Source organism: Aphidius gifuensis, linkage group LG2 (assembly GCF_014905175.1).
Source record: "Aphidius gifuensis isolate YNYX2018 linkage group LG2, ASM1490517v1, whole genome shotgun sequence".
NCBI lineage: Eukaryota > Metazoa > Arthropoda > Insecta > Hymenoptera > Braconidae > Aphidius > Aphidius gifuensis.
Window position 1 is genome coordinate 1,148,472 of NC_057789.1, and position 19,306 is coordinate 1,167,777.

A 19,306-nucleotide genomic window follows, 5' to 3' on the forward strand; every position below is an offset into this window, starting at 1 on the left:
AAAAAAATACCTTTGTAATTTTAATCAATTAATTAAATTAATTAACTAATCAATTATTTAGTAGATATTATTCAAAATACATCAGGGACAATTTTTTTAGCTATTATAAATTTAAATTGGATGAAATAAAAATTTAAATAGCTAGCTAAAAAAAAAAAAAGATAAATAAACGCGACTGAATAAATAAATAGTTGGATAATAAAATATATAACACGATACATAAATAAATAAATGAAAAATATTATTATCACTTAACTGGTTTTAGAATTCATGAAGATTATGAAGAATATGCATCTCGGCCAATGTTTGTTCACTGCATTGAAAGTATTTTTAATTTGTGCATGGTGTCAATAAGTGTATCAACAATGGAATACGATTTTGTGAGTTATATCTCAACTCCCTTAATTACTTTATTTTACTCATGCAATTATTTGTTAATTAAATATTTACTAATTCAGTCAAGCACAGACTGCATGTTATCAGTTACAAGTCTAATTGAATTATGGATGGGAGCAGCTTTTGAATTACTAGTTTACTGTTACTATGGCACAAAAATTGAAGAGTTAGTTAGTGTCATTTAAAATACCAAAATTTTTTATTCATTTATATTAATTATTTAGATTTTTTTATAAATTTGTGTAGAGTTTACAAGTGAGTCAATCATTTTTTTCTTCCGGTTGGGAAAAAATTAATTTTGATAATAATATTAAAACACAAAAAAATATTAAAAATATTTTAACAATTGGTATAATAAGAGCTCAAAAACCAATAATAATAACTGGTGGACCTTTTTATAATTTAAATTTACCTACATTTAAAAATGTAAGTGTATTTTTTTTTTTTTATAATTAAATAATTAAATTTAATAAATGAAAAAAAAAAAAATAATTATTGTTTTTCAAGTTGGTGTATTTGTCGATTTCAAATGGTGTTGTACTTAGACAAACAAGTGGATTATAAATTATTATTATTATTATTCAAATTAATTGATAATTATATTTTCGAATAATAATAATAATATTAATTAATAAAATTCATAAAGATATTTATTGTTGAACGCGTCTGTAATTGTTTTGGCTATTTATTGATGTTACAAATTAAAAATATTGTTAGTAAAATAAATGAACCATCAAAGATGATTTTTTATTTTTTTTTGTTCTAATACCAAAAAGCAGGTGATTCATCAATTCTTTAAAAAAAATTCACATAAGCAAAGTTGCTGACCTTTTTTTTATACGCATGCGTAAATAGACGCATAACCTGATGAGATAATTTTTTTTCTATTGCTGGCGTGATGGACCACGAATTATAGAGTGGGTATAGGCTTATACGAATGACTATTCAGCACTGTTCAGGCTGTTCAGCACTATTCAGTACCCACTACCCTAGTACCCTTCAAGATAAACTCCAAGATGGCTGAACCCCGGAAAATAAATATAGTGCATGTCATAACTGGTACAATTTTTGTTGTATGTCTCATTTGGGTAAGTGAAAATGGTTTTTAAATTTAATTTTTATTAAACCCAGTATATTAAAATACGTATAAATAATAATATACTTTTTATAAAAAAATATTAACTGTTGTTTAAAATTAAATAACATATTGTTTACCTTGAAAATTTAAACGTGGTAGATATTGATGACGTTTCTTTTTTATTAATTATATTTACAATGTAATATTTTTTTTTTCTAAATAATAAATGTAAAAAAAATTACTGGTATATTTTTTTATATAAAATATTAAAATTTCGAGAATAAAAAAACATATCAACATCTCTTAGGATTGATTCCAAGCGGCATGGACGTATCAATATTTTTAGATTTAAAGGGGCATATACGATAGCCCACTATTTTGTCCCCATGCCCCAAAAATTTGGTAGCGCCAGTCGTTGAAAAATCACGTTCTTTAGTAGTATGCGTGTCAAGGACACACACTAGCAAGCAGAATGGACATTCTACACGTAAAAAGAAACTTGTAAAAAATAAAGTTTGAAATTTCACTTATCCTTGGGTATAAAACTTGTCAACTTTAACACTCATTATCTCGAAAAGTTCATAAGAAAAAAAAAATGAAAAAAATTGACGGTGTAGATAATTATTTCATTTGAAAAATAAGCTTAAAAAAAAAATCACGTAGAAATTTATTTATCCAGAATCAGCCTTTAATTGTCCTGTCAGGTAATCAGGTATGTATGTTAATGACCCCATTTATGTGTGCTGATTAATTAATAAAATTATAATGTAAAAATTAATGAAAAAATACTCCCGTTAAAAATTATGATGAATTTATTTTTAAAATAATAATAATAATAATAATTTATAATAACTTTAGGGAGTATCGAAATTGTGCTGGGACAATTCAAATGATAAGACTCCTAATGCCGCAAGATACCAATCTACAACTGACAATATTAAATCAAATCCTACTTCTGAGCCAATGACTGAATGTAAGCCAAATATTATTTTTTAAATTTCAAGTTATATGCAAATTTATTTTGTACACATAATTGTCATGTTTAAATATGTTTCAGCACAAACAACCCAAGCATATTGTAACTTTACATCTACCAAATACAATCGACAAAAATGTCATGATCATCTTTCAAAAGTTATTGCGCCAGAGGAAACAAATTCGAACGAGCTGGCAGGGAGCCTTTATACTGAAATCAGGGACTCGAATAAATTGAAATTATCATCAAAAGAACTGACAGAATTCAATTCTACCACATTTGAAAATCAAAACAATATTAGTGCTATCTTTTTGAGTAGGAATCGATTGACATTTTTGGAAAACAATAGTTTTGTTATATATAAACAGACTCTGAAATATTTAGATTTGTCATCAAATAAATTGGCAAGATTAGAATCTGATGTTTTTAATGGTTTGTTAAATCTCAAATATTTAGACATCAGCAATAATGAATTGAAATCTCTCCCAGATAAAACTTTCATAGATTTAAAATCTCTTAATTATTTGGATTTAAATACCAACAAACTTGCAAGTCTTGATTCAAATATTTTTAATGGCTTGTCCAATCTTAAACTATTAAATATCAGCGATAATTATTTAAAATTTCTACCAGATAAAATTTTTGATGAATTACATAATTTGAGAATATTAAGTTTAGGATTAAACAAACTGTCGCACTTCGAGTCTAATATTTTTATGAATCTATGGTTTCTCGAGGAACTTGATGTTAGTAATAACCAACTTGAAAATTCATCAGTAGATATTTTTAACAGTACGGTACTGCTGAAGAAATTAGATATACGTATGAATCAAGATTTTTCACCTAACTATCGTTTACTCCGTGATGTATGTAGGTATCAAATGGAAGTAATTGTCGATCACGAATATTCACACATGTATGGTTGTGCAATCAGAACAAAAAATTCATATCGTCGACCAATTAAAAATGAGGTAAAGAACAAATAGGTCAAAAATACATATAGAATAATTTGAATTATATTTATCATACTATGACTATATAGAAAAAATTATGTTATATATGTCACGAATAGAATTATCAAAACGTAAAATAATATTACTAACAATCAACAAAATATTTCTTCCTTTTAGTGTATTTTTTTTTATATTTAAATAATTCATTTTAATCAATAAAAAAAAAATTATTATTGTTTTGGTATAGGTTCATTTCAAATGGTGTTGCACTTAGACAAACTAGTAGATATTAAATTATTATTACTAATTAAATTAATTGACAATTATATTTTCAAATAATAATAATAATATTAATTAATAAATAAAGTTTAAAGTTATTTATTGTTGAACAAGTATGTAATTTTTTTTCTTATTTATTAGTGTTACCAATTAAAAATATTGTTAATAAAATGAATGAATCATCAAAGATGGTTTTTTTATTTTTTATTTCTATTACCGAAAAAGTGTGAGGCTTTGTAATTCATCAATTCTAAAAAAATCTTATGATATAAGCGGAGTTGCTGATGAGACCACATTTTTTTTTGACGCATGCGTTAATAGTTCCACCACCTGTTGATATAATTTTTTTTTTCTATTGTCAACGTGGTACTGACCACAAATCCACGATTGACTGTGAGTATATTCAGTATACTAATCAAGAATATGAGGAGCTTTGTAAATCATCAATTCTAAAAAAAAACCTCACAAGATAAGCGGAGTTGCTGACAAGACAGTATTTTTTTTGACGCATGCGTAAATAGTTCCACCACCTGTTGAAATAATTATTTTCTCTATTGTCGACGTGATATTGACCACGATTTACTATTAAGTAGCGATCAATCACCTTCAAGATGGACACATCCCGGAAAATAAAAATAGCCATTGCCATAATAATTGGTTCAATTATTGTTCTCTGTCTTTTTGGGGTAAGTGAAAATGATTTTTCAATTTAATTTATATCAAACTGATTATTAATATACGTATAAATAATATTATACTTTTTATAAAAATATTAACTACTGTGGTTTAAGGTTGATAAGATATTTTTAACTTTGAAAATTTATACGTGGCATATATTAATGACGTGGCCTGTTTTTTTTTTTTTTTTCTTATCGATAATTTACAATATAATATTTTAATTTTTTTAAAGTAATAAATATAAAATAAATTATTGATAATTTAATGATAATATATTTTATAATGACCTCATTTATGTGTGCTTATTAATTGATGAAATTGCTGTGTAGAAAATTTATTTAAAAATACTCTAATTGAAAATTATGATACATCTATTTTTATAATAATTTATAATTTCAGGGAGTATACAAATTCTGGCCAGGCCATGGTGATTCGAAACAACAAAGTGGAAACTCAAATAATAAAATTCATGATGCCCCAAGTGACCAATCAACGACTAAAAGTAATTGTTTTTATTTTAATTTAAAATAACATGGAAATTTATTTTTTATAAATAATTTTCATAAATGTCATGTCATTTAATATGTTTCAGCAAATAATGTCTCAAGTGACCAATTTACAAATGACAATATTAAACCAAATCCTACTTCTGAGCAACCAATGACTGAACGTAAGCCAAATATTATTATTTAAATTTTAATTAATATGCAGATTCATTTTGTATAAACAAGTTACATAATTATTGTCATGTTTAAATATGTTTCAGCACTAACAGACCAAACATATTGTAATTTTACATCTGTTAAATACAATCGACAACAATGCCATGATCATCTTTCAAATGTTTTTAAGACAAAAGAAACAAGTAATACAGATCTGAAACAAAACCTTTTTACTGAAATCCAGGATTCGGATAAGTTAAATTTATCATCAAACAGACTGAAAGAACTCAATTCTTCCACATTTGAAAATCAAAAAAATATTTGCTTAATCGATATGAGTAGCAATGAATTGACATCTTTGCAAAATAATAGTTTCAATGTTTATAAGCAGACTCTAAAAATCCTAATTTTAGCATCAAATAAATTGGCAAGTGTAGAATCTGATACTTTTCATGGTTTGTCAAATCTCAAATATTTAGATATCAGCAATAATTTTTTAGAATCTCTTCCAGATAAAATTTTTGATGAATTACATAATTTGAGAATATTAAGTTTAAAATCAAATAAACTTACGGAACTAAAGTCTAATATTTTTATGAATCTATGGTTTCTCGAGGTACTTGATATTAGTGATAATTCAGTAACATCTGTACCAATTGATATTTTTAAGGGTACGGTAATGCTGAAGAAATTAGATGTAAGTGATATGAATTCATACTATCAATTGGAGTATGATGCATTCGTTAATGTATGTAAGAATCACCTGGAACTGACTACCGATTTCGATATTTCATCATTTTGTGGTTGTACAATTATATCACAGAATGGACATATTAAATCCAGATCTTGTTGAGCCATAAACATGTTGAGAATATAAAATAAGTTGAATTATGTTTATCATACTATAACGTTATCAAAAAAAATTATGTTAATGTATGTCACGAATACAATTATCAAAACATAAAATAATATTATTAACAATTAATAAAATGTTTCTTTTTTTTAGTTAATTTTCTTTTTATATTTAAATAATTTATTTTAATTATAATGAAAAAATAAATAATTATTGTTTTTCAAGTTGGTTCATTTTCCATTTCAAATGGTGTTGTACTTGGACAAACAAGTGGATTATAAATTATTATTATTATTATTTGAATTGATGGATAATTATATTTATGAATAACAATAATAATATAAATTTATAGAGATATTTATTGTTGAACGCGTATGTAATCGTTTTGGTTATTTATTGATGTTACAAATTGAAAATATTGTTAGTAAAATAAATGAACCATCAAAGATGATTTTTATTTTTTTTTTTTATTATCAAAAGCTTGAGGCTTTGTGATTCATCAATTCTAAAAATTCACAAGATAAGCTGAGTTGCTGACAATACGCATGCGTAAATAGACGCATGCGATTAATAGTTCTTACCACCTGCGAAATAATTTTTTTCTATTATCGACGTAATATTGACCACTGTTCAGCTTCATTCAGTACTGATTAATCACCATCAAGATGGACAAGATCCCAGAAAAAAAAAAATATAGTGCATGTCATTACTGGTACAATTTTTGTTGTATGTCTCATTGGGTAAGTGAAAATTTTTTAAATTTAATTTTTATTAAACCCAGTATATTAATACACGTGTAAATAATATACTTTTTATAAAAATATTAACTGCCGTGGTTTAAGGCACTTGATAAGATATTTTTTACCTCGAAAATTTAAACGTGGCATATTGATCACGTGGGCAGTTTTTTTTTTTTTTTTTCTTATCGATGGTTTATAATATTTTTATTTTTTTAAAGTAATAATTATAAAAATAATTACTGATTATTTAACAATGATATATTTTTACTTTATATGAATATTAATATTTAAAGAAACAACAAATTCTTGTCTATATGTATCATGTATATGTATATGTGAATGACCTCATTTATGTGTGCTGATTATTTGATGAAATTATGATTTAAAAATTAATTCAAAAATAAAAATTAATAATCGAGCAGTTTTATAATTTATCTCTTTTGATTAAATGTTGTTATGTGTAAAATTAAACGAGTTATTAGTGAGTAATAGACTGAAAATTTAAACGTGGCATATTGATGACGTGGGCAGTTTTTTTTTTCTTATCGATGATTTATAATATTTTTATTTTTTTTAAGTAATAAATATAAAAATAATTACTGATTATTTAACAATGTTATATTTTTACTTTATTCTAATATTAATATTTATAGAAAAAAAAAATTCTTGTCTATATGTATCATGTATATATGTGAATGACCTCGTTTATGTGTGCTGATTAATTGATGAAATTATAATTTATAATGTAAAAATTACTTTAAAGATAACCCAATTTAAGATTATAATACACTTATTTTTAAAAAATAATAATAATTGTTTATGATAATTTTAGGGAGTATGGAAATTCTGGATAGACCATCGTGATGACGAATCAACGACTGAAAGTAAATTGTTTTTATTTTAATTTAGAATAATATATAAGAAGTTATTTTATATAAATAAGTTGCATAAATGTCATGTAATTTAATATGTTTTAGCACCAACAGACCAAACATATTGTAATTTTACATCTGTCAAATACAATCGACAAAAATGTCATGATCATCTTTCAAAAGTTATTGCGCCAGAGGAAACAAATTCGAACGAGCTGGCAGGAAGCCTTTATTTTGAAATCAGGGACTCGAATAAATTGAAATTATCATCAAAAGAACTGAAAGAATTCAATTCTACCACATTTGAAAACCAAAACAATATTAGTGCTATCTTTTTGAGTAGCAATCGATTGACATTTTTGGAAAGCAATAGTTTTGCTATATATAAACAGACTCTGAAATATTTAGATTTGTCATCAAATAAATTGGCAAGATTAGAACCTGATACTTTTAATGGTTTGTTAAATCTCAAATATTTAGACATCAGCAATAATGAATTGAAATCTCTTCCAGATAAAATTTTCATAGATTTAAAATCTCTTAATTATTTGGATTTAAATACCAACAAACTGGCAAGTCTTGATTCAAATATTTTTAATGGCTTGTCCAATCTTAAACTATTAAATATCAGCGATAATTATTTAAAATTTCTACCAGATAAAATTTTTGATGAATTAATATTTGAGAATATTAATTTTAGGATTTAAAAATCAAACCAACTTACTAATATTTTATGAATCTATGGTTTTCAACGGTTTGGCCAATCTTAAATATTTAGATATCAACGATGTTAATTCGAATCCTGCACCAGATAAAATTGTAACTGCAATGAATTCTCAGAGCTATCTCCGTTTAACATCAAACGAATTAGCAAGTCTTCATTCTGAAACTTTAAAGAGCTTAGATACTTTTCCTCGACAAAATTTACTTAACAATTCTACTAGATATTTTGGTTTTTATGGTCGTAATATGGATGTGAAATTAATCAAACTTGAAAATCTTGATTGTAAAACTTTCAACAAGTTAGAAAATCTCAGACATTTGGATGTCAGTAAAAATGATTTAAAAGTGCTTCCAGATAGAGTTTTCAATGAGTTAAAATCTCTTAATTATTTATTAACACAAAACATGATAATATAATACAAATATGATAATAATGATTGAATAGCATTTTCAATGATTTAAAATTTTAATTATTTATTTAAATTAAAACAATTGGTGTAATTTTGATTCCAATATATTAAACAATTATACAATTTAAACAATTAGATATCAAGTAAATGCCAAAATCTCTTCCAGATAAAATTTTCATAGACTTAAAATATCTTAATTATTTGGATTTAAATTCAAACGAACTTGCAAGTCTTGATTCCAATACTTTCAACAGCTTGTCCAATCTTGAACATTTAGATATCAGCAATAATCATTTAGAATCTCTTCCAGATAAAATTTTCATAGACTTAAAATATCTTAATTATTTGGATTTAAATTCAAACGAACTTGCAAGTCTTGATTCTAATATTTTTAACAAGTTAGCCAATCTTAAACATTTGGATGTCAGTAATAACGATTTGAAATCTCTTCCAAATAGCATTTTCAATGATTTAAAATCTCTTAATCATTTGTATTTACAATCAAACAAATTTGCAAGTCTTGATTCTAATATTTTTAACAGCTTGTACAATCTTAAACAATTAGATATTGGCAATAATCATTTGGAATCTTTTCCAGATAAAATTTTTAATGAATTATATAATCTCAAAATATTACGTTCAAGATCAAACAAACTGACTCAACTCGAGTCCAATATTTTTATGAATCTATGGTTTCTCGAGGAACTTGATATTAGTAATAATTCACTTACATCTTTACCAATTGATATTTTTAAGGGTACAATATTGTTGAAGAAATTAGAGATACGTTTTAATCAAATTTCTTCTTTTTTGCCTTCTTCATTCATTGGTTTATGTATGAATGATCTGACTTTGGATATCCATTTTCTAAAAGACGGGTTAGAGGGACATTGTAAAAACCAAACAATAACAAGATCGTTGTAAAGGTACTGCATGCATTATATTCTAATAATTATATTATAACTTATAATACATACCGGAGTGAATTATTAAATGAGTTGAAAGTTAAAATTATATTGATGTCACTATAGTTATGAAAAAGAATTATGGTAATATATGTCACAGATAAAATTATTAAAACGTAAAATAATATTATCAAGAGTTAACGAAATATTTCTTTCTTTTATCTGCAAATGAAGTTTTTAATTAATTCGAGATATGAAAAAAAAAAAAATACACAAGATTTACAAGTATAAAACAAACATTAATTACAAACAAATTAATTTATTTTTATTGCTGTTACTATTTTTTGAATGTACATGACATAATAAATAACTATATATATATAAAATTAAAAATTGAGCAGTTTTATAGTTTATTCCTTTTGCATTTATATTAAGATGTTAATAATCTCACAAGAAAAAAAAACTTAATTGATAATTTAAAACTAATATTTAGTTGTATAAAATAGGATAAATTTTTATAAGTCATAGACTTGTCATTTTTATATAAAAGTGCTTGAAATATGTGTAATTAAGATTTGTTTATAAATGTTGTATAAATTATTTATGAAATTATTAAATTAAAATATTTTAAATAGTTGCATAATAAGCAGCTCAAAACCAATAATAATAACTTATGGACCTTAAAATTTAAATTTACCTCATTTGAAATGCAAGTGTATTTTTGATAATACTATTGTCCAAAAAACAACAAATATAAACAAATAACAAATAACAACAAATATAAATAAATAAATAAATAAATAAATAAATAAATAAATAAACAACCAACGAACTCTAAAACAAACATTAAATAGATTCATTTATTTTTATTGTTATCCCTTAATTGTAACTACGAATTTTCAAGATAAACTTCTTGGAAGTAAAATAACAAACACCTGTTATTTTTCTTGGATAAAATGTATTTTATGAAAATTCATTTTAAATTTTGTTCTATATATAATATTTCGATGGACATTTTTTTTTTATTATTTCTAATATATTGTTATTGTAAGAGGGAAAAATATTTTTCTTTATTCAATTTATATAAAACTCGTGTATTGATTTTAATGGGACACATGTTTTTTTTATTTTTCTCAGGGTAGTCGTTGGTCAACCATCGTATTTTTTACAACTCTGCTATATTTTAATCGTGTATCTGCGTATTTTTGTTTAATTAAAATTAAAATGTTAAATAACAATATCATTAACATTAACAAAATAATTTATGAATCAATGTGCGTTTATTTACTAAATTTCATTTTCAAATGTAAAATATATGTGAGTTAGTTTTTAATAAAAATAAAAAAATCATTTGTGGTAATATTTAATGGCTTGCTAAGAGCTCAAAAGCCAATAATAATAACTGGTGCAGCATTTTATCATTTAAATTTACCTACATTTAAAAATGTAAGTGTATTTTATATTTCTTTCTAATTAAATAATTAAATTTAATAAATGAAAAAAAAAAAAATAATTATTGTTTTTCAAGTTGGTTCATTTTCCATTTCAAATGGTGTTGTACTTGGACAAACAAGTGGATTATAAATTATTATTATTATTATTTGAATTGATGGATAATTATATTTATGAATAACAATAATAATATAAATTTATAGAGATATTTATTGTTGAACGCGTATGTAATCGTTTTGGTTATTTATTGATGTTACTAATTATTGAAAATATTGTTAATAAAATAAATGAATCATCAAAGATGGTTTTTTATTTTTTTATTTTTATTATCAAAAAGCTTGAGGCTTTGTGATTTATCAATTCTAAAAAAAAAACTCACAAGATAAGCTGAGTTGCTGACAAGACGTTATTTTTTTTTGACGCATGCGTTAATAGTTCCACCACCTGTTGAAATAATTTTTTTTCTATTGTCGACGTGATATTGACCACGATTGACTATTCAATACTGATTAATCACCATCAAGATGGACACATCCCAGAAAAAAAAAATAGCCGTTGCTATCATTAGAGTAATTTTCGTTGGTTGTCTTATTGCAGGGGTAAGTGAAGATTATTTTTCAATTTAATTTTTATTAAACTGATTATCAATACACGTGTAAATAATATTATACATTTTTTATAAAAAATATTAACTGCCGTGGTTTAAGGTTGATAAGATATTTTTCACCTCGAAAATTTAAACGTGGCATATTGATCACGTGAATAGTTTTTTTTTTTTTTTTTATTTCTTATCGATGATTTATAATAATTTTATTCTTTTAAAGTAATAAATATAAAAATAATTACTGAATATTCAACGATGATATATTTTTTTGATTTGAATATTAATATTTAAAGAAAAAAAAAATTCTTGTCTATATGTATCATGTATATATGTGAATGACCTCATCTATGTATGCTAATTAATCGATGAAATTATGATTTAAAAATTGGTTCAAAAATTAAAATTAATAATCGAGCAGTTTTATAATTTATCTCTTTTGATTTAATGTTGTTATGTGTAAAATTAAACGAGTTATTAATGAGTAATATACTGAAAATTTAAACGTGGCATATTCATGACGTGGGCAGTTTTTTTTTTCTTTTTTTCTTATCGATGATTTATAATATAATAATTTTATTTTTTTAAAGTAATAAATATAAAAAAAATTATTAATAATTCAACGATAATGTGTTTTTTCATTTAAAAATTAATATTTGAAAAAAAAAAAAATTATGTCTGTATGTTAATGACCTCATTTATGTGTGCTGATTAATTGATGAATTAAAAATTATAATGCATTTTTTTTTAAAATAATAATAACAATAATAATAATAATTTATGATAATTTTAGGGAGTATACGAATTCTGGCCAGGCCATGATGATTCGAAACAACAAAGTGGACACTCAAATGATAAAACTCATGATACCAACCGTGACGAATCAACGACTGAAAGTAAGTTGTTTTTATTTTAATTTAAAATAATATGGAAATTTCTTCTATCTATAAATATGTTACATAATTGTCATGAAATTCAATATGTTTCAGCACCAACAAACCAAACCTATTGTAATGTTACGTCTGTCAAATACAATCGACAAAAATGTCATGATCGCCTGTCAACTGTTTTGGTGACTAATGAACCAAGTATGGAAGATTTGATACGAAACCTTTTTACTGAAATCCAGGACTCGGATAAGTTGAGTTTATCATCCACTGGACTGTCTGAATTAAAGACTAACACATTCAAAGACCGAAAAAATATCCGTTCAATCGATTTGAGTAGCAATGAATTGACATTTTTGCAAAATGATAGTTTTAATTTATATAAACAGACTCTAATAATCTTAAATTTGGCATCAAATAAATTGGCAAGTTTAGAATCTGATACTTTTAATGGTTTGTCAAATCTCAAATATTTAGACATCAGCAAAAATCAATTGAAATCTCTTCCAGATAAAATTTTCATAGACTTAAAATCTCTCAATTATTTGTATTTAAAATCAAACAAACTTGCAAGTTTTGATTCTAACATTTTCAACGGTTTGTCAAATCTCAAATATTTAGATATCAGCAATAATCATTTAGAATTTTTACCAGATAAAATTTTTGATGAATTACATAATTTGAGAATATTAAGTTTAAAATCAAATAAACTTACGGAACTAAAGTCTATTATTTTTATGAATCTATGGTTCCTTGAAGAACTTGATATCAGTAACAATCAACTCAAGTCTTTACCAGCTGATATTTTTAATGGTACAATACTGTTAAAGAAAATAGATATTCGTTCAAATTTAATTGATTCTTTTCAGTCTTCTTCATTCGTCGGTTTATGTATGAATTATCTGACTTTGATTATCGATTCAACACTCGTTTCTGGATATTGTAGAAAACAAACAACAATAAAAATTATAGATGTAAATGGTTTGCACATTTATGATTCGCTGACAACAATTACCAACGAAAATATTGTTACAAGAAATTTTTATTATTTTAATTAAAAAATAACTCACTTATTTTACGTTTAAAAAGAAAATTTTATAAACTACTGTCACATAAATTCACAAATTATTTTGTTAATGTTAATGATATTGTTATTTAACATTTTAATTTTAATTTAAAAAACACACAGAAACACAATAAAAATAGAAAAAAGTTGTGAATAATACGATGGTTGACCAACAACTACCCTGAGAAAAATAAAAAAACATGTGTCCCATTAAAATCAATACACGAGTTTTATATAAATTGAATAAAAAGAAATATTTTCCCCTCTTTAAAATAATAATATATTAGACATAGTAAAAAAAAAAAAAATTGTCCAAAGAAATATTATATATAAAACAGAATTTAAAATGAACTTTTATAAAATACATTTTATCCAAGAAAAATAACAGGTGTTTGTTATTTTATTTTTATTTCCAAGAAGTTTATCTTGAAAATTCGTAATTACAAGGGACGATTCATTCAATACCTGACGTAAAAAAAATTCCTATCGAAATAAAATGATTGGAAATATTGTCTGTCAAAGGGACATTTAATTTGCCAGAATAATAAATTAGCATAAAAAAATATTCCATTTTAAATTACATAGGCTAGTAATAATAAAAAATGACTGATGTTTTTTTTTTTTTCTTTAAATTTTATACTGAATAAATTTATAGATGAAAATTGTCGATTCGCAGAATACACTGATTCTTTTTGATGAATAAATAATGAAGGGAAAAAATAGTATAAAGAAAAGAATAAATAAATTTTTACATGGGTAAGATATATGAATTTTAAATTCACTTTATTGGTCGACAGATATTCAGTAGTCATCGATCGTCAGTATGTCAAATATGGCTGAAAAAAAATTACAAGATTTAACTGGTAGAACTAAGACTAGATTTTATTATAACAAGTGTTTAAAAAATTTTTTTTTTTTTTATATAAATAAATACATGTGTTGAAAAAATTAAAAAAAAAAAATTTTTTTTTGACGTTACATTTGTCATTAAACATTTATCATTTTATTACTCAAATTGGGATAAATTGAAAATTGATAATAGCCAAAATATGGAGAAGCATATTCATAGTATTTTGAGATTTTCAATAATGCGAGCTCAACAGCCGATAATAATAACTGGCGGGCCTTTTTACAATATGAATTTGCCGACATTTAAAACTGTGGGTATTTATTCATTTATATGAAATATTTTAATTATAATATTATATTATTGATGGTTGTATTTATTTTCTACAGTTGATGTACATGTCAATTTCAAATGCTGTTGTTCTTCGTCAAGTTGCGGCGGAAGAATAATTTAAAAAAACAATAATAATTGAGTTATGCAATAAAATAAATAATTAAATAAATCAACTGAGTCAATGTATTGAAATATATTAAGCCAGCTAAAATTGTAAAATATATTTTTATCAAAATAAATTCTTGGGAATTGGGTTTTTCTTCCATTTTTAATCGTCTTTTCTTTTATTATTCTCCGATTTTTTACTAATTTTCTACAAAAATAACTCGTCTAAATGATTGTTTTTTATAAGAATTTTTTTTTGATTTTTTTTCGAATTTAGTAACTTGGAAATATCAGAGAAAAGACGGAGAATTTTTTCTTCAGAAAATTGGAAAAAAGTCGGAGAATAATTTCCACCGAGAAAATCGATGAAACGAATGTACAAATTATTTTTCATAGAATTAGTTCTATTTAGATAATTAAAAAAAGGAAAATTTGATTAAAATATATATTGGTTTATGTACTATGGACTTACTAAAAATCATTCATGCTGTCCTGATATAACGTCGATGATCCGCAGATGACTCGCGCAGTATGTGGCACGCGCGTGTCACAGAATTAAAAATTAAACGACTGCGCCGCAAGTATTTTACGGAAACCAACAAGTTAGTTTTTATGAAACAAATATATGCCAAAATTATGATTTCTATTTGAGCATTGCCTATGTTGTGATCTTTCACCTGCAGAAAATATATATATATTTTTTTAATCTGAATGACGTTGTACTTACTCGGCAGTAAGTTTGATTATTCGATGCAGTTGTAGCTTCTCATACATCATTGACATCTATAATTATTAAAAATAATTTCAATAATTATAGATGTCAATGATGCCTGAGAAGCTACAACACAAAAACCGTTATCATTGATAAAAAGTATTAATAGAAAAAAAAAAAAAAAACAGACGTGCTATTGGCACTTGATACAGAAAGTACAGAGATATTTACAGAGAACTTACAATGAACATAAATTTTCCAAGATATTTTTTTTTTTAATTGCATTATTTAAAAATTATAATTATCATTATAATAAATTCAAACAATAATTAATTTAAACTATCATTATTAATAATCTATAAATGCGATTATTTAATAATAAAAAAAATAATAATATCGAGTCTAGTTACAACACTGTATTAAACAAACCAAATTTTTTATTTCATTGTTAAAAGTAAGATATAAATTTCATTCATGTATTGTATCAGGAGTTATTTTCTTCAAGTTCACGTACAACTTTAAACATGTACATAAAAAAACCACACTCACTCACATACATACATACAATAAACTTGACTTTAAAAAGTCCCAGTATGTACACGCAATACCGGTCTTACAATATTCCTCTTATTTCGCATATTCACCTGGTGGATGTACAACCGACAATTACTTGACTTGCATTACACCACCCCTAAATATAAGTAAACCCCAAAACAACATACAAAATAATCTTCAAAAAAATATGTACTAGACAAATAATACGTACTAGAAAATAATATCATCAACAACAACAATATAAATACATAAAATAAAATCCTACTTGTAATTTTTTTTTCCCTCATTATTATCAGGAGAATTGTACCCCTTCAAGGCTTCAAAGTACACCAACTACTTTGTTTTTGCTTTTTTTAAAGGCATACCTTTTGGCTCAACAAGTTCATTCACATACAAGTATGTATATATATGTATTTTTGGTCCAAAATAAAATCTTCCTCTTACGTATATTCTCCTGTTTCATGTACAACCGACAATTACGTACGTTACGTCATACACATTGAAATTATGTACATGTTGTGAGTAAAATGCAAGTACTTGCATCACCAAATCATTGCTTTTTAAAACCCTTACAATTTCATCAATTTTCATAATTTTTTTTTCAACAAAAATTGCATTGAAAACTCTACAAAACAAACAACATTTAGCATCTATTATCTAATCAATAATAATTATAAATTTTTTTATAAATAATTCTAAAAATTTAATGATGAAAATGATGATTTATAAAATCTACTTTTAAAGTTTATAAATTGTGCAAATTGTTCAATTTAAATTTAAATGATTTGTTTGAATTTTGTGGTTTTAATGATTGTTTTGATGATTAGAACAATCATTTTAAAAATCATTGTACCAAGTAGTAAGTTTATCTTGAAGATGATAAAAATGTGCATTGAAAAATATTAAAAGTTCAAGAATAGGTGGATCGTTGAGTTGAGTTGAGTTGGCTTCATGCCAAAATCTATATATACCTACAAGACAAAAACTTATAAATGAGCCTTGGTCCGTATTTTTGGTTGTATTTGAATGAACCAAGTTTAGATATGTATATGTTTACATGTGTGTGTTAGTTTTTGGTAGGAAGGGGTTTATATATATATATGAATATATTTCCTCTCTTTCACCTTTACCCCCTTGTCACCCTGTGGACCAGCCAGAGAACTCTACTTTGGTGATGGTATCCTGGGTCCAACATTGTCCAAAATTTTGCCGAATTTCGGCAATGATTGATGGCATTAGCCCGGGTGGGCCAAACCTCACACCAATATTTTATCAAAAAAAATTCGTGGTTCCAAGCTCAAATATTATATACCTTATTTTATCATTTATTTATATTTTTTATCTTTTTTTTTTTTTTATATTTTCAAATTGCCAGAGAGGAAGAGGAGAATTTGAAATTTCGCCAGGATCGTAACTTGGCTTATTTTCACCCCTTTACCTCCAACTCAGGTACGTATCAATTCTAATAAAATTTATGTACAAAAATAAATTAAATTTCTATCCCATTATAATTGATAAATTTTTTCTTAAATAATTTTTTTTTTCGTCATTTAAATTGCCTCAATTTATCATCATTAAAACCATTCATTTATCATTTTTTTTTTTCATTTTTTTTTTACACAGTCTTATCAAAGAGTCAAGTGTTTGAAAAAAATAAAAATAAAATATCTATTTAAATTATAATTAATTAATTAAATTGACAAATAATTTTCATTGATAAAAAATAATAGTAGAAAATGAAAAAAATAAAATTGTATATTGTGATAATGCAGGTGAGCGTTGCATCTGATTTTGTAAGAGTGTTGTAGATTGATCCAGGAGGGGGGTAAAAAATTTATCCTCTTCGCTACTCTGTTTTCCGTTGCTACAGCAACATACACAGCTCTTTATTAACAACAATTAACATTCATACATTGTTTATCCAAACCGTTACTTTTTACACTAACTCAATCTATCAATATAAAAAAAAACATTTCATTCATCTTAAACTGTGTATTTATTTATTTATACAAACAAACACATAAATATTTTATTATTTGTTTATTTATAAAATTATATTATACAAGTTGTTTGTATAAATTATATTTTTTTATATTATTTTCATATACATCTGTTTAATAACCATCAGGATATCATATTCAATGGATAGTTGTCTTTTTTTAAATTTTTTTAAATCTTCTCACTGAAAAAACAAGCACTGATAAAAGCCATCGTCATGAAATGCAGTTTTATTTAAATACCTAATTTTTTTTTTAATATAAAAAATTAATTATTCCATCGTTTTAATAATCGACCCTCTTTTTTTTCCTCATTTTTAATGGCCCATTAGTCAAGTTGTAATTAATGCAAATATTTCCTCTTTTTCTTCCTCCTTTTTTTTGTTGAATTTAATTAAGTCTGTTGGCTTTTTTTATTATTATTATTTTTTTATTTAAATTACTTGAAGAAGGGTCGATGATGATAATATATGTGTGGTCGGTGGTTTTGAGTGTTTAATATTATGTGTTAAACATGTTTTTTATGACAAGCGGCCGGCTGTTGGCGTACGCCTTAGCCAGGAGAACATATTGTAGAAAAAGAGTTGAAATTTTTATTTTATATTATCGCGCGCGTTTATTGAATCACGTGATAAGCTATTTCCTCTGCGCTTTTGGTGTATTTACTTCTTGTTGAAATATGTTTGCCGTGGAAGAGGATTTACCGGTCTCCGGTTTTGTCCGATGCACCATTGTAACTTTGATTACGGTAGGTTAGTTGCATCTTGAGCGTCATACCAAATGCCTTATTTTATCAGCTACGTCATTCATGACGTAGACAGTCCATTTAAATAATGACTTTTTTTTTTTTTTTTCTTATTTCACAAGCAAGCCCCGAGAACCGACAAACTTCTCCTCATTTCACTCTCCTACTTTTCCACCAGCTGAGCGCTCATGTTACTCCAAGTTTTTTAAATTTTTTTTTCACTTTCTTTTGCATGCTTTTGCAACTAATTATGTATCATAAAAATATGCATATTATTTTTTTTTTTATTAACTAATTTGTTGTTATATTTTTTTTACAATAAATTACAGTATTTTATCGACTGAAATTTGCGTAAGAATGATGTCAAGTTGAAGAAGCTTTTTGCCAGCCGAGTGTAATAATAAAATATATTTTGAGTCAAAGTGGGTAAAGTCGAAAACGAGGATATTTTTATAACAGACATTCATAAATTAAAAAAGGT

General features: G+C 24.8%; 1 protein-coding gene across 1 annotated transcript; it reads left to right on the forward strand.

Annotated features, from left to right (window-relative positions):
* The first annotated feature begins 1,401 nt into the window (after positions 1-1,401).
* LOC122849347 (insulin-like growth factor-binding protein complex acid labile subunit) lies at positions 1,402-14,827 on the forward strand. The gene is made up of 9 exons (XM_044148039.1): positions 1,402-1,484; positions 2,333-2,447; positions 2,532-3,421; positions 4,760-4,862; positions 4,953-5,030; positions 5,127-5,225; positions 5,535-5,719; positions 7,880-8,059; positions 14,768-14,827. Exons 1-9 carry the CDS (start codon positions 1,413-1,415, stop codon positions 14,825-14,827), a joined length of 1,782 nt encoding a protein of 593 aa, XP_044003974.1. The 5' UTR covers positions 1,402-1,412.
* Positions 14,828-19,306: the final 4,479 nt, after the last annotated feature.

Coding starts and splice junctions, on each gene's coding strand:
- LOC122849347 (XM_044148039.1), top strand. CDS start 1,413: ATGGCTGAACCCCGGAAAATAAATATAGTGCATGTCATAACTGGTACA. Junction 3,422..4,759: donor GTCGACCAATTAAAAATGAG/GTAAAGAACAAA, acceptor TTATAATTTCAG/GGAGTATACAAATTCTGGCC. Junction 4,863..4,952: donor TGACCAATCAACGACTAAAA/GTAATTGTTTTT, acceptor AATATGTTTCAG/CAAATAATGTCTCAAGTGAC.